This window comes from Dicentrarchus labrax, unplaced genomic scaffold (assembly GCF_905237075.1).
Source record: "Dicentrarchus labrax unplaced genomic scaffold, dlabrax2021, whole genome shotgun sequence".
In the NCBI taxonomy this organism is placed as follows: domain Eukaryota; kingdom Metazoa; phylum Chordata; class Actinopteri; family Moronidae; genus Dicentrarchus; species Dicentrarchus labrax.
In genome coordinates, this window is record NW_026136712.1 from 8,630,757 (window position 1) to 8,648,470 (window position 17,714).

The window sequence follows — 17,714 nt, forward strand, 5'->3', positions numbered from 1 at the left end:
CATCTGACAAGCAAATCAGATGCACGGAGGGCCACAGATGCTCAGAAGATGGAATTCACAATATCTATCCATCCATTTATGCGTATAGTTCACATGCAGAATATAATGCGAGCCTTGATGCACTCATCTCACCATACAAACATATGCACGCTTTAGCCCACACCTGTCTGTGTTTAAATTACACTATACACACCTACTGTAAGCACCTACACATGCATAAATGCATAAAGGTATTACTGGCATGCATTGACACAGAAAACTGTTTACAGTTGCAGCTGTGTAATGGCCTTTGGCCTTCATCGGCAGATGCAAACAACAAGGTTAACAATAACAACACTGACACAGATGCGTTGGTATTGTACTGTACACATTGTACTTTATTGTTCATCCCCTCTTTGCTGTGACACTGATAGATAAGGCCTGACTGCTGACTAAGGCAAGGACAGAAAAGTACGCGAGAACAGACATGGCATACTGCAAGAGAACAATTTGGCTGCATCTCTAAAAAACTAAACCCACTTCGTTTGCTTGTCACCACTCTGATTAACAGCCTCAAAGTACATTAAGATTCAATTCATCCAACGTCTGGTGGATTCTGAGGCAGGAAGATGGAGCTATTTATGATCATATGAAAACTTCTATACCCCAAGATGGAGGAGTAAACCTGCCAGGAGCCCTGGCCTCTTTTTTTTCTTGGTATTGTCAATGAAACATTTGTACTTGTATATTCTCGACAGTACCTGAGATATTTTTAGCATTTAGAGCTTCAAGCCATAAAAGAAAGATCATTTTAACTTTCAGCAAAACAATCCTGATTCAAACTAGTTTTGAGTAACTGCTTAGCAACTGCAAGAGAAAAGATCAGCACCTTCTTCGGTTATCTTGAACAAAAAGTTCTAGGTTTAAAGGTGCCCCGTGGAGTGTTGTGGAGTGTTCCTTTAATCAACAAAAATGTCATTTCAAGTTCATAATCTCGCCCGGGTGTTCATGGATCATACAACCAAAATGGTGACCCACACATATAAACACCACTCCATGGTGCAACTTGTGGTCCAAAACTCCACTGTGCATAATTACTGTACATTACCACACATACAATATGAATATTTGTGCAGAGAAGTTGGACCCACTGGTGGTCCCAGAGACACACTGACCCCAACCAAACAGATGTTTATGAAAAGGCTACTTGTTATAATGGAGAAACTGTGACTATGTGGTTCGTCAGCGGTACAGGATATAGTAAGATGCAGTGAGCTGATTTTTTCAAATGCATACAAGGCAGTGCTACACTTAAAATATTACCAATTCTACTGTTCTACTGTATCACAGCAGAGTATAGTCTTTAATAAAAAAGAATCACAGATATCCATGTTTAACTTACATAACATGTTCTTGATAGGATGCAACAGCAGTGCCACCTGTCCAAAAAGAATGTCTGAACTGTGTGAAATAATTACTTTAAGAAGTGTTGATACTATACCTTATTTTGTTTCCCGGGCTATTTTATCGGCCAGCTCACCACATGATGACAGAATATTAAAAAAAAAAAAAAAAAAGGTTATTTGACGTCATCCCTGTGAGAATTTCTTTACAACACGGCGCAGTGTTTACCAGTAGTTGGATTCTTGCGAGGGTCACTTTTGTGTAAGAATAACAACTTAATTAAAACCCACAAGCCTTGTTTATTCACCTCCCCTCATAGACGGCAAACAATGTTTACCATTTTTGCGAGCCGACCTTTCAAGATTCAAGTTTTCCGAAACCCCTATAACGCAATCACTCCTCGTTTTGAACATAGTCTCTGACTACTCTTGGGTAAACATACATATGCATGAGTTTCTGTTTTACACACACTTGATGCTCAGCAGCCCTTTCCTTGCACTCTAACAAGCAGCTTTTCTTCAAGTGTTTAGTCATCATTAAAACATTCATTTGCAACATAACGCTGCATTAAATCCTGCTAGGACACATTAGTTAAACAATCTTTAAACATTGCATTCAGCATAGCCCGTCGACCTTTGATGAAGACCCTTAATTTATTTGATATAGTGGAACACAGCTTCCTCTCTATTTCAATGGTGAAATAGTGTTTCCCTTCCTTTCTGCTCAAAACTATTTATGAGATAGTTTTATCATACACATCACAGTAAGTATTTGAAACTGATCTAAGACTTGTGGATATGAGGAATATATATTTTTGAGAGGAAACAGCGAGAATCTATGCTTATTTATTTCTCAATAAGGGACTGTCCAAAAATGATTATGGGGGAGGTCAAAAAAGGAGGAAGGGTTATTTTTCTTTTTCCTAAAGAGTAGGTTGGTAGAGCCCTTTATTTATTCTAAAATAATGTGGCTAGAATATTTATCATTTTGTTATGTTTGCCTTCAATTTGGAATTGTCTTATTCCACTTACAGTGTGCATTAATGGCTACTGTGGACATTGTAATTCCACTATATATAAATATATAGATTTAAATTAAATTACAAAATCTTAAATCCTTTGTACTTTGCCTCTTAATAGTGAAGTCAATGGGAGGGGTCCAAAGAAAATATTAATGATGCTGTGGAAGGTCTTCGAAAAGATCCCACCTCCTCACCCCAATCATTTTAGTACAATCCCTAAGAGATGTTGGTTTTATCAGTGGTGCTTAAACCTAATCCTTTAATATAATCATTATGTGGAATTAAAAAAGATATTTCGATAATTACTGCATCCCCGGTGACATTAAGATATGTTACACTTCCTGCAGATTATCCGTAATAGCCATAATCATAATCATAATAATAATATAACAGAAGTAGGAAAAAGGAATGCCCATTGCCTGGTGGTCCACGCCAGAGATTGTGACTCATCGTCGTCTAAAATGTAATGGCACAATAATGCTGACACATTAGCTGAAAACCACCGTTCATTGCCCAAAGGAGTACTTCAGTCTACCCCCTGTTCACCTCTCTACACACCCGTCCAAACCCTACTCAGAGCAGGAAAGCAGCTACAAAACACTGTAGGCACTGTGACCATGATACACTTTCACTACAAAACTGAGTACGAAAAAAAAAAAAAACCACGTCCCCGTCATCTCATTGTGTTTGAGATTAGAGAGAGCAGTCCAGGCTAGTTCATGTGCAGTTAACAGAGAGTCTTTTGGTCTCTCAGTGAGGTAAGAGGGGCTGTATGATTGGGTCCATCGATAGGCAGCCTCGGGGGAGTCATTTATCCTTTATTCAGCCAGGCAATGCACCGAAACTTTTACATATCTCCTAGAGGCCTGCGATGTGAACACATCCATCTCCCCTCCTCGACCGAGGCTTTTTATCTGTCCGTTAGACACCCTTAATGTCCTCACACACTATGAGCCTGTGTGTAACAGTCCAGGGTGGACAGGAACATCGTCGTCCGCAGTTGATCGATTATTAGTGAGAGATTACTAGTTCAAAGGCTCTGGGGTTAAAGGTCGCCACTCTGGGGTTCAGGCCTGGCTTCCTGGTTGCGGCTGCGGCCCAGTCTAGGAAAGCGGGATGAAGTTTTGGACCGGGGCGTCTTGGCTCCACCATCGTTGGCCTGGGGTGTGTCTCTGGATGAGAGGAAACAGCAGGAAGAAGTGAAGAGCCATGAACATCTGGGGATGTTTATTATTCAAACCAAACACTGATTCTGCATCTGGAGTCTTAAAAGCAGCATTACAGTGCACGATCATACATCATTCGAATTCCTTAGCAGAAGTGTCTCTCAGAAGTAGTAAAAACTGTAATGTATTGTAGAGGTGAGATATTTGGTTATATTTTCATAATCATATGTTTAAGTTACTTCTGAATTCCAGTATTGTAGACTCTTTGTTGTAGAGCAACCCAAACAAAACATACTGTATCCTGCTATATTTAGAATCTGTGCTATGACCTGTACGAATGCAGCAGAATAAGGCACATTTGTGACTTCCTCTTTCTCTCCGGTGTCAGTTTCCAGCTGCTTTTTACTTCAGACAGATGTTGACAGAAGACAACTTCTCATTTCTAGCTGCAAACTGTAATGTTCTAACTGAAATGACAATTGTTCTTCAGAGTTGTACCTAGTTGGCTAAAAAACTTGATGGCTACACCTTTTATTGTGCTCACTGAGGACTGAGGCTATACCTGTCTAGGGCAAGAAGTCAACACCAATGGCTGATTTATATAAAGAACATTAGAAGAAAGAAACAGTATTTTTTGTTTTATTGTAGCGCTGTACTGTTCATAATGTTAAACAGTATATTTTCACTTTTAACATTACAAGAGAAAAGCTCTGTAGGATGAGGACTAATTGAACGCTTCCTCAAACCCAGGTAGTAAGGTAGTAAGCTAGTTAGCAGGACATGGCGGTGATTGCAGCGTCTGTTCGAGCAGATAAACACACTGTTTAATTCATTCTGTGACCTTTTCTCTTATTTTAGTTTTGGAAAAGCTAAAATAAGACACGGCCCTCCAAACTCTCATTTAAATGATCAGTATTGCCCTCACTACAGCTACATGAACACCACATCAGCACGTGGAGATGAGATGAACAATCTTGTTTTTTTGAAGGGGGTTCTTACCACAAATATACATAAAATACAGTACATTACGAGTGACAGGACTGTTGTTTCTAGTTACATTTGCTAAGCTGCAATTGGCACAACCATTGTGGGAGGGACAAACGTCCAACTTTAAACATAATTTTTTTTTACTTTAATGTAATCATATGGAATTCATTTAGTATCAACTGGTATGTTTTTGTCCTTCAGTACCTTTTATTTTTCTTTCCAACCTAATTATTCCTGCTGTTGCCACCGGAAGCCATTATTTGTGACACAAGGAACCAAATTATAGTAATTTCTGATCTTATGATGATGTTTAGACTTCTCATTACTCAGGAGGAAATAGTCTTGGCCACTTGATGACATCATCGCCCTAGTTACCCTGACGACCGCGCTCACAACACGCGAACCCCTGATCTCTAATCTTATCTGATAACGGTGAGGATGAATGAGAGGCACTTGTCAAAGGAAGGAAATGAAAAGCAGAGGGATTGAATGCATGGAGTTAAATGCTTTCTCCTTGAATCCTTCTGAAGCATTTCATCCCCAAGACAGTGACCCCTCACCTGCTGCTTGTGATGCTGCAATGAATTTGTAATACGAGTGGTGAGTTCAAGTGCTTCTTGGACAAAGGGATTTTCAATAAATATTTAAAACAGCAAAGAGACAAAGGGCATTACCGTGTTGATGTCCAACTGGCCTCTTTAGTGGCACACCCCAGCTGCTCTAGAGCTGTGATTAAGGTTATCTGGGACATCTGGGTGGGCCTGTGTTAGGAGTTTGATTCCCACTCGGACAACACATGCTAAAAATAAACGCACTCGTGGTGAGGTGCTTTGGCTTAAAGTGTCACCGCGAGCCATATGCTTGTAAGCGAAGCAGCGGGGCCTTAAAAAAGCAGCACAGTAAGAGGGCAGTGAGGCTCTGTCATGTTGAAGTAGGCTGAGACACGAATGAGACAGTCACAGCACAGCAACCGTAAGCACAAGCTGAGATTCAAACTTAGGTATGAAAAATGTATGGCTGCAAAGTGTCCCTGTTGTAACCATCAAGATCAAATGGCTTCGGGGAGAGGGGGGGTGGCGTGACCAGCCAATCTGAGAACAGCCTGAACTTTGTTAATATGGTGGACGTTATTCCTTTTTTCCCCTGGCTGAAAATGTACATTTAGCAGTGGCGCAAGTACCCCTTATTCCCATATCTCCACCGCACCAGGCAAGCTCAATCAAGTGCAGTCACACTATTTGAATTTGACCAAGGTTGGCCAAACAGTGATGCGATAGGGAGTTAAATCAGCAAAAATCATACTAAATTGGGGGCAGCATGCAGATTTGAAACTGCAAGCCATCTCATTTATTCATATCAAACTGAGTAAAGTAGCTAAATGTGCTAAATTAATTAGGCTTATAGATTTTTTTCTCTGACTCTCAGCGTGTGCTTGTCCCCCATTTGGACATGATATTGACTTGTGCAAGATAATAACTTTCCTAGGCACTGTTGGAATATTAATAATTTGACAGCAAAGTAGCATAATTACAGTAAACGGGTACACAAGCATGCATCAAATTGATTGTCTAACAGCAAAATGTGGGGTGTGGTGAACAGTACAGTCTCAATAATAAACAATTCTCTCTACAGAACATATCCTTTCTCACACATGCAAACACACACACAGTACACCTCTCCAGTAAAACCAACATCCATGTGTACAGGAAGACAGATAAATTGTCTCAGGTCACCACAATAAAGGTTGCTCCTCATTCTGAAGTCAAACTGCCACAAACTGCTATTGACAGTGAGACAAAGGTCTGCAACGCTGTTTCTCTGAGGCAGCAGGTCAATACAGCGAGAACCCAGACTGAGTGTGTGTACTTTGTGTTCAGAGTAAACCATAAGAGTGTTGAGGTCGAGCTGCATACTAAGTGGCGGCAGAGCCAGGGAGAGGTGTGACCACGTTGCTGTTCCAGACAACTGAGGAAAAATTGCAGCATGCAAGTCCAAAGGAGTGAGTGTGGAGAGGCTCAAAGAGAGTTGTATCAGTGTGACGGCCATCAAGCACAAGCGTGATTGCTGCTGTCAGGCCTGTTACCATACAAATGTAAAAAAAAATTTGAAAAAATAACTAATATTTATAAATATTAGTGATAAATAAAGAATAAAAAGGTGGATTAATGTTGGCCTTCTGTTGGTCATAATCATTAAAACAAGACTCAGACATGCAAGCAACTCTAATTTCTGCACAGTGCTGCTTTGAGCTAAATGTTAATGGCAGCCTGCTAACATGCTCACAATGACAATGCTAACTTGCTGATGTTCATTTAGTGTGTAAGCATATACTATTATTATACTACTACTATTTCCTATTGGTAATTATAGGAACAAAGTACAGCTGAGAATGATGGCAATAGTTTTGCAGGTATTAGACAGTAAACCAAAGTCTAACTTGATGCTAGATGAAAACTCAAGGGATTAGTCATAAGTGATTAAAATCCATCTTAAGGGGGATACGAAGAGCTGTACTACATTTCATGAAAATGTATCCAGTAGCTGTTGGGATATTTCAGTCTGGACAAAGGGAGGCAGGACGGCCTAGAGGTGAAAGAGGCCGACCAGTAACCCTGCCTAAGTTCCCCTTGAGCAAGACAGAGAACCCTAAAACTGCTCCAGAGGCGCTGCACTGCAGGCGACCCCGTGCTCTGACATCTCTGATGTAATGCATATGTGTGTTTATGTATAACTAGGAGGGATGTGCAAAAAGACACATTTCAATTACCTTGTGTACACAATGAAATAATCTTCTTCTACTACTGCTAGCATGGCAAATAATTACCAAAATACTCAAAACTCACTAACTAACTCTTTCCATGGCTGTCAACTTCTTCTTCATAATGGATTAAAGGTTAAGAATCAAACTTCATTTTTACTTTGACATTGATTTATTCTTTGATGCTATGCTTTTAATAGCAATATTAATTAAGTGTTGAGCTCACTTGTCAACAGATGACAACTGAGCCAAACCCTGACAAAGATGCAGATGCAGTTGAAAGCTCTAGAAAAGGTTAGTCAGTGGAGACAGTGGAGTTGGAAGATCTTTGTCAACCTACTATTTCTGAAGGCAAGAATGATTGAATTCTGAATGTTGTATCTCAGAAATGCATATTTAAACGCAGAATGTTAGTTTCTCTGTATTGTGCAAGTGAAAAGGAAGTATACACTGCAGCAGGTATGATTATTTCTCTAGGGTACAGTTATTTGATTCTCTGAAAACACAAGATGTCATGCACTCTTACTTTCATATGCTGTCTGTCAAAGATCAGTGTGATCAAATAGCAATGTTTGGTGTCAGTGCCTTTGTCAAACTACTGCTTAGTTAAATCAAAACAGTGGGAACCCTTCCAGGCAAGCCTTCTGCCGACTTATATCACTCTGAGTGACTAATTATGACAAAATCCCACAAAGATTGGCATGTAATATAGTTTTTGAATGACTCAACTTCAAGCTGATGTTCATAGTAAAGTAGTGACTTTTGTATGGATTTGTAACCGGAATATTGTCACTAAAAATTACAACATTCACAACACTGCCACAGTTACTACACCCTATCTTCATCACGCATTTAGGTCAGTGCAGCTGACTCATTAAGGAGGTCTGAGATCCATCAAGTGCCTCAGCAGGAGATCTGGAGTGCTGAACCCCAGTCTGTCTCCTCCTCAGACCTCAGACCAGCTTCCGTCCTTTCACTCCTCCACTGTCCTATTCTCTTAATTGCTCTTACTATATTGCTTCTGTGTCCAATGGCTTCAAATTCTCTCAGTAGACCCTCTTTCACAGCAGCCATTTTGACATGAAATAGTAGGGTAATCACAGGTGTTACCAATTATACTAATTAATGTTCCGTTCCATTTAGTGTAGTGGAGCCTTTCCGGTGAGCCAACATGCACAATAGCAGCACCCTGACTCTGTTTGACCTGAGTGGAACAAAACCTGAATTGGTATCAGTAGTAACACCTGTGTTTACCCTACTATTTCATGTCAAAATGGCTGTTGTGAAATGCACCAGAACATCTGGCATCTCGTGTTTGCATCGCTCCACGCTTTGCCATTGTGTCTCAAATCTGCCAGCAGCAAAATATGGCAACATCACGGAGGTCCAGAGGATAATTAGCTGTAGGTAGATAATGTAATACTGTTAGATTTGTTCCCCCTCAATGTCCTTTCTTAGCCGGCTTATATTAGCAACAGGCCTTATTAGTCTGTACTATCTATTATTTGAGACTTGCCCACTATTTGAGAATTTACAATAATCAATGTTTTGTTAATTTGGATCAGCTATGGCTGAGCAAGCAATGTATGGTTTCCATCTAGAGCAAGTGTTCTCGTTTGCCTCTGCATCCGCTCCACGTTCCTTCCCTCCCCCCTTCATTAAGTTAACGAGCAGACTAATCTCTAGTCTTTCATCCCTCACTGAAGATGTTGGACCAGCACAGGTTTGATCACGCCAACTGAACAGACAGTTACGGAGTCCAGATTAGACAGTAACATCATGTTAAACCATTACACATCATGGCACGCTGGTGGGGCCTCAGAGCAACACTGGCAACAAACTAGAGAGTACTGTATGCCTTCACACGCACACATGAGGTACATTATGGTATGCTGATCAGTGTTGATTTAATGTCGGCTACAATTCCATTGAGTCATGGTGTTGAGAATTTCCGTGTCAGTCCAGATCACCACAAGCCGAGACAGACCTGCATATGCGAGTAAAAGTCATTTGCTATCAAGTCTGTCAGCTGTCATCATAAAGTTTCATCAAGCGCAGACAGGTTTGCAGGCTCTGTGCAACATGTTATGCTCAAGATGTTGCTGTGCAAACTTGTTAGCGTGATGTACAGATCAACTTTCTCTGCAGCTGCTGTGGACATCAGCTTTTCACACCACCAGGTAAAGCAGAGTTTGGCCAGCGTCACCTGTTGTTTTGCTGTTTACTAATGGTTAACCTGCTGTGTTCCTGGGATAAAAGTCAGGAGTAACTGGTACATAAGCAGACAATAGTAATCCCAAACACATGCAGCAACTGTGCAAGAATAGATGTACATATGAAGAGTATGTAGTCTGAATAACAATATTTCAGTGTAGAAAGAACGGAAGAAAGTAATGTTACAAAGTCTTTAGCAGACTTTGCTTCAAGGGCCGGACCAAGAAAAAGAAAGACACATTTTTGATGTTGTTACAAGAGAACCAAGAGGTGCAAACATAAAATCATATAGACTGAACTTATTTATTGGACAGTTTTGGTGATGTGATTCTGCATCATCACTGCCTCCAGTGGCTGACAGCCAGTGGTGGTAGGTATATTATTCAACTACTACACTCAAGTACAATTTTCAGGTACTTAAGTACAAAGTATAAATTATAATTTATACCTCTACTTCTACACCTTTACCAGCAGCAGCACTTCAACATTAATGCATCGATAGTTATAATTCCAATAATATAATATACATGATTTGGAAATTAGACATTCTGCACAATGACTGCTTTTACTTTTTGACTTTATTTTGATGCAAATACTTATGTACTTGTACTTAAAGCAACAACATGCAATTTTTCTACCTTAAAATATCAGCTTCACTATCATTTTGATGCTACACCGAGTTGTAATCTGGTAAAAGTGCCTCTGTCATTCCCACTCTGCATCCCCTACGCCTGTTCTCGGACTATGTGACTTGGTTTTGGGTCGCAACAAGCACGTAACCCTTTACAAAAGTAGTCACACACCACCAACTACTGTAAGTCACTGATTTTGGTGAAACATATTTTATAGAGAAAAACTGGAGAACGCTGCTGGAAAGTGATGCTGGTTGTGCCACAACCGGAGCAGGGTGACCAGTCAATGTGACTGGGCTCAGAAGTATCTGCAGACATAGCTAACGGCAGCGGCGACCTAAGAGGAGGCCAGGGGACGCTTAGTAGAGAAAAGGAGAGAGAAGCAACAGGAAAGAGTAAATCTCGGACTGGCTTTTAGTCATTGGTGAGTCAGAGCCGTGCCAGCCTTCTTGCTGTTGGACTAGTCAGTAATATTAGCTGGCTCGCTATGTCTCGTGTTGCTGCACTTGCTCGATGTTTGGCTGTGTTAGACAAGTTGTTGCCTCGCTCATTTTTTAATCCTAAAAAATTTTATCATAACAAATGCACCTGTCCAGCTGTATATTTAAGACAGCGGTATTGCAACTTGGGTGCCAAATCACACAAATACCAAATCTTAAATAGTTTAGCTTTAAGTCAAATTTTGAATGTAATGTGATAGAGTATTTCTGCACTGTGGTATTGCTGCTTTCACTCAAGTAAAATATCTGAGTATTTCTCTTGCTACTGCAGCTTATGAGTTAATTGATCTTTTCTCCCAAGCTCAGGAAGACATTACTGATCATCAGAGTTATTAGTCAAGACTGCAACCAGATCTTATATATCATAAATAATGTAGAAAAAGGAGGAAAAAGAGGCGTTGTGTACTGTAATAATAGGGAGGAGATGGTATGGTAAAAAGAACAGCACACCTCTGTTTAACTCCTTTCCTTTCTGATGTATCTGGGAAAATCCCTGCAATCACATGCTGATGTGCAAACATGTTACCATGGTTACCAAAATGATCTTGGATAATTATGTAGATCTCTTCCTAGACAGTTTTCATAATAAGCCAGATGGATTTAGAAGTTTATCCCTTTGATTTAATTATAAAATCACATATCTACTATCACATGTTACTGTGGTTGGTCTTGGGTTACACAATAACTGACAAACATTCTAGTCTACATATATTTCAACTATGTTGTTGTTGTTGCTTTAGCCCGATGACTCAGATGTCTCCAGAGAGAAAATGACATTCCAGTCAGACGGTGTGACAGGTCACGCTCGCTGACTGATCGCAGTAAGTGGAAACTGATGTGAATATTGACAGGAAATGACTGGAACATCTCATTTTTCGGATGTAGCCTGGGAGGTAGGTGGGCAGCCGAGGCATCATGCACTTTCACACTTGCTAGTCTGAGTGCGTGTGAATGTGTGTGAGAGAACATATACGCTGTATGTGTGAATATGCGTATGAGTGTAAAACGCAGAGACATGGAAGTTTGTTTACAAGGGATTTGGCATTTTCAGTGACATTAATCCTCCCCGTTTGTATCCTGTAACAACTGCTGCGACAACAGCCGTGGCAGCTAATTCTTTCTGAAAATCTTGTAGATTAAATTGGTATAATACGTACAAACTACTGCCAAAAAATGACAGTTTTCCCCTTTTTCCTTTTCCTTTCTTTCCATTTGAGTTTGCTGTGGACAAAACACTGGACCAGAAAACCTCCTCCTAATGCTATGAATACATAAAGAAAGTTACAAAGATATTTACATTCCCTAATTCATTTCCTTGTAACATATTCCCTGACTGTTCCTGTTTGGATTCCTCCACTAGTATTTCTGTAACACTGTATCAATCTTTCACAGACAGGAGCCCTGCACCTGCACACATGTGCTGGCATCCTTTCCCCTCAATCTCTCTAACCCACGTACGCCACTACATATGCTCACACAAAAGCTCAGATGCTGTATCGAACATGCCTGTATGTGTCCACTTACAGACAGAAAGGCAGCAGAGACAGCAGGGTCTCTTTGGTGGGGCGGGCTGTGAACTCCGGCAGTGTCTGGATCAGTTTGTTCATCACTATGCGCAGGTAGCCCTGCAGCTGCTTCCTCCTCTCTTCCACAAACTTGGCATCCTGCAGACAGAGAGGGAGGGAGACAAACAGAGCAGGGAAGGAGAGAAAAGAAAGAGTTAGCTGGAGATAAAATGGTGGTAGGAGAAGCTGAAGTTTAAGATGCAGCATCAGTAATGTTGAACCCACAAAGAATCACCCGATTCTGCAGTTCCCCCCAGCTCTATGGAGCTTTATAGCATAGTTTCCCATAGTTTTAGTTTTCCAGAGCACAACTTCACTGTTCTGATTCACTCTCACCACTCCCATCAGTGACGTTTGGGGGTACAACAGGCACCTGTTTGCAACAAAAAAGAATAATAAATTCACCATATGTCTATAGCCCTGCAGTAAATATAAGTCAGACACATAGGGATTTTTCATTGGCACTTTTAGCCGTGCAGCCATAAGTCCAACCATGCTGTGCTGGTTTGATTCCCATTACCAGTATAAAAGCCACGCTTGAGATCATTTCCAGATAGGCCACAATGTGCCAGAGCACCTTCAAGCGGATTGTGGTGAGATCCAGAAAAAGGGGTTACAGTGCTACAGCAAAGTGTGACAGGGTGAGAAACACAAGCAGTCAAATTGGTTGTACACAAGCCGACAGTGAAGTCAGATCATCTAAACCAGGTTTTTTTTTTATGTACAATGGAAATTGAGACCTGAAATATCAATAATAATCCCTCACTGCAGAGGAAAATTGTACATGCACAATGCTACAGTCTCCTCATCTAACCCCTTGAGTTTTTTAACTAATTGAAATCGGTGAGTTCAGTGTTACTTCTACTAGTGGGAATAATGACCAGAAAGAAAACCCAACATAATTATTCTTTAAAATATTATCTATGCACAATGCTCAACAACTCTAATTTAGCTGATATTGACTTTTCTTTCCATGTTTAAAGTATTTCTGGTTGTATAATATTGATTGTGAGCATAAGTCAATTGGGCTGTGGCCATCAAAGTGAGAATATGCAGAACCAAGAATGATGGCGTGTCAAACCAAAGACCAGCAGTGTAATATAAAATCAAAAAATGCCTGTTCCAAACCTACGTTCATGATCGTCCTTGCTGTATTAAACCAGTTTGGTTGAGTTGACTGTTAGTTTCTTCGATGTTGTTGGCCTTACAGATGCTGTCTCCGTTAGCCTCGGGCCAAGTTAGATAGTTCATCAAGATGACTGACATGTATTGAGGTGTGAGCTGCCCATCGCAGCGGAAGTAAGGTGCGTCTCACAAACACATGCTGCCTCGAGGCAAAAAGTTGCATATTGTGACATAAAAACCTGTGACTCTGGAATGATTATGTCGTGTTGCTGTGCCAGGATCAAATCTCACATCTGTGTCCCTCTGAGCTTTCCTTCTATCGGTACAAATGTTCTATATTTGTGGTTAAACAAACAAAAATTATAAATAATGCCACTAATGACCAGCCCTCCAGATCCCTTACCTCTCATGAGAAGCAATGGTCCACATTTGATAAAACATGCATTTTGAGGGGAGAAAAAAAAACAATATTTGTGGGGTTTTTTGTCATTTGGTTGCTAATGCTGAAAAAAATCCTTCATTTTAGCATTCAGACTTCCCTCACTGAGAGACTCTGGTGGCGGAGGCACGGAGGCACAGAGCCACATGGCCAGTGCTAGCATGGCTAATCGGTGTCCAGCAAGGCTCAGAACAAAGCCTGGGCAACGTTCCGTTTTACTCTTCGGTGCTTGGGACTGGAATAAGATGCTATTTTAGGAGGCCAACCTCTTCTTGTTTTTGAAACTACAGCTCCTCTTTTGATCTAAAATCCCAACACCCAAGAGAATTGAATTGTCTTGTCTTAAAATACATTTTGTTTTTTTCTTCACAAAAAGAATGAACCTTAAATGGATCTGAGTGGCTGCAGATGCATCAACCAAAAACCAAGAGAAAAATAAGAGAAACTCTATTTAATAAAATACTGTATGTAGTAACCACTATGGTAAAAAAACAATTCCCAATTAAAGCGCTAGAAATAAAGGCTGATGTAGGTTCAAATTCATAAATCAAATGCAATGAAATTACTCCCGGTTTATAAATTGTTAACACTTAAAGCTCATGAGGATTTCTCACATTTGTTTTCAGAAACCTCTCTGCCCAGGAGCAGTGACATTTACACTCGCACTACCAGAAAATACGATAAAATTCAAACTCACGCTGCCTCTAATTTGAAAATTTGCTTGCTGCAAGGCAGACAATACAATCCATAAGAGCTACAAAAGAGATAAAATACAACATACGTAATGAAAAAACACAAAAAACAGTAGTCAATATGGGAGTAAGATTCGCAGGAAGTAGAGTGTCTGCAACATTATATTTCAATCCATTAGCTTGGGTTTAAATTAAAAATAAATAAATACATAAGGCAATAAAAAAGCAATTTGTGACTCAAATAGTCAGTAGCTTTGTGTTCATTGACTTTGGTGCTACATAATGGTTGCAAAAATCTGACTTTTAATTCTGTTTGATTTTGCCTCTTTAAGTTTGTTGGAAGAGATTGTTCTCTGTAAGCACGAACAAGAACTGCTTATATTAACTGCTATAATGACTTTCCAGCAAACTTTATCTGCCTTATACATCAGTGTCACCACTGTCATGTTTGCAACTTCCCAAATACTACAGGAGACCCAAACATGTTGGAATTCTAACCTTTTAGCCTATTTGGTTTGTCCATTCTGGGTCACTGTAAAAACATGGCTCTTGAACATGGCGGCATCCATACTACTCGACTGCTTCTTCAGTGGATAAAATCGGTTCATTCTAAGGTTAGGATTGTGATTATACACTAATGAAAACCTATAAATATTATATTCCATTTCTGCCAACAGATCCTCCTAAATGTTACACACTGGACCTTGGAAGTTTTGGCACTATCACACAAAAACTCTACAAAAATAAAAGTTAATGCAACCTTATTTATCAGCACCTCTACTAATATTGTTGTACCCCAGTGCTGAGTCAGTAACTGCGTGTGAATCACTGGATATCCAAATGATGCCGTGTATAACAAGAAATTTAATATCTCCACAAATGCATTTTCAATTTATAAAAGCGCATCAGCTGCATATTTGTGGTACAGTATTCTCACTGTGAACTGGGTTGGTAGATGATATGTAATACAGAGAGAACTTTTAAAACTGGGGAGTAGATAAGAGGTTCACTGTTGCCCCAAGTAGTGGATAAGTAAGTTTAGGGGAGTAGGAGTGGATAACTAAACTCTGCTGCATGAAGGGTAAAATACAATAGACGCGGTAGGATCGGGTAAATCTGATGTGTCAGATTAGGCTGTGCATGCCAGCATGGGTTTCATGCTATGTCGACACAATAAGGGACACCCTGACTGCTTTCATGGACGTCAGAGCAGTAATAACACTAATGGACATCATGACAGATTCATCCTCTTGTGGAGACCGAGAGCAGGGCTGAAGAGGCCAGCTGCTGTCTCCTGTTTGCACAGAGGAACAAGAGGGCAGAGCAGAAACTATTGTGGCATACTGATGCAGGTACAAGGCTGATTCTGTCCTCTTACATCTGTCTGCTTACATCCAGCTATATCAACACTGCTCTTTCCTAGTTTCATCCCCTCCCTCCCTCCCTCCCTGTACCGGCACATGAGCAAGATAAGACATTTCTATATGCATGCTTATCAGCAGCGTGTGTTTGCCTTGTGGTCACAGGCACAAAATGTACCTGGATATGGGATCATGAAATACTCATGTAACGGCAGAGAGGAAAGCCTGGATGTAAATTTACATGTACAAGCACACATACATTGGTTATACAGTACAGTACAGTACAGTCACACACACACACACACACACACACACACACACACACACACACACACACACACACACACACACACACACACACACACACACACACACCACAGCTAAATGTCACTTGACTGTGTGAGAACAGATAAGCGGGAGGGGAGCTGTCAATGGAAGAGAAGCATAAACTAGTCACATCACATATGCACTGGGGTCTCCACAACTGCTCAGTGAATTTGCTGCCAGCTTTACGCTCTTTAATTCTAAGGGAAGGAAAAACGTAGCTCGTCTGAAGAACTAAGTGTTGCCTGGCAACAAAAAAAAACACTTTCAGAAGTAGAAGTAACTACACCCTTCGGTATCAACCTTTTTGTTTTTCTCCCAACAGAAAATCAATGACAGACTTTGATCCTGTTTGAAATTCTAAAATTATGTTGGTTTACAGTGATATACTATGTGTTCCTGTTGTGGCTTTTTCGGTTTTATTTTTGTACAGAGAAAGAGACAGGAGGGGTGTAGGGATGCCATGTAATGGAAGTCCCAGGCCAAACTTGCTGGTTGCATAATAAGCTGCTGTCTTGGCAATTCAGGCATTTATAACAAGCAGACTACGGATAAACATTTTGTATGTAAATCTGGCCCTTGGTGTCTGATGGGCATTTTCTGGAAAACAAAAAGTTTCTTAGCTCTACATATACAATCAAAATATGAAATCAGAATCTCCCAGGTCGCCACTTTAAAGAGGAACATCAACCTGAGCGCTGATTTGAACCGGCAGTACAATTGAATTAAATGAGAGTGGACAGCGTTGGCACACGCTGGCAACAAAACAAGGTCAACACTTTCCACCAAGTCAGCCCACAGTGGACCACAGCGAGGCTGAACAAGCTGCTCGCTCGATGCCACGCTTAAACAGGCGCCGCACCGCAGGTCCGGGCCATGAATAAAACATAACAGGCAATTCAGGAATGCTCATATAAGACCTCCACAATGTCTCCTTGTCATAATGAAAAACATGTATATTGCATAATATGTGAACACAGCATACCAAGACTGGTTAATAATTGACTTTGTAGTTTCTGATTAATTAAATAGGGCTCTCCTCTCTCTCTCTTTGTATGTGCAAGTTGGGCGACTGCTGAGGGCAAAGAGTAGTTGTGTGCCATTTTTTCTGGTGTGATTATCTTTAAGGACTCTATATAACTATATAATCTTACAGTAATCACAATCCCAATAAACCCGATACATGATTATTAATAAAAAATGATGTAGATGCATATATGTATATATACACATACACACACATATATAGGCTACACACCAAATATATGGTATCTAGGGAAGCATCAATTAATGATTTTAATCATTGTTTTTAATCATTTTAATCAAGTCTCTACTCCCCAGTGAAAATGTTGTTTTGTTTAAGTAAGTATTTCTGTGTAGACTTAAATATTACATTACTGTAAATGAGTTTTAAGCAAATGATTGGCTGATGGTGATGATCACTTGAGCATGCGGTCAGCCTTCAATGAAATGGATGAGGTGAACCCAAACGTTTCTTCAGCAATGGCACACGGCATAACACCAAATGTGGTGTGATGAATATGTTT

General features: G+C 40.3%; 1 protein-coding gene across 1 annotated transcript in view; it reads right to left on the reverse strand.

Annotated features, from left to right (window-relative positions):
• Positions 1-350: 350 nt before the first annotated feature.
• snx29 (sorting nexin 29) overlaps positions 351-17,714 on the reverse strand; it is a 128,772-nt gene continuing 111,408 nt past the window's right edge. Inside the window, exons 20-21 of the mRNA XM_051418222.1 lie at positions 12,186-12,325; positions 351-3,576 (exon numbers count right to left, since the gene is read on the reverse strand). Coding sequence (XP_051274182.1) covers positions 3,450-3,576; positions 12,186-12,325 — 267 coding nt within the window. The 3' untranslated portion in view covers positions 351-3,449. The remainder of the gene's footprint in view (positions 3,577-12,185; positions 12,326-17,714) is intronic.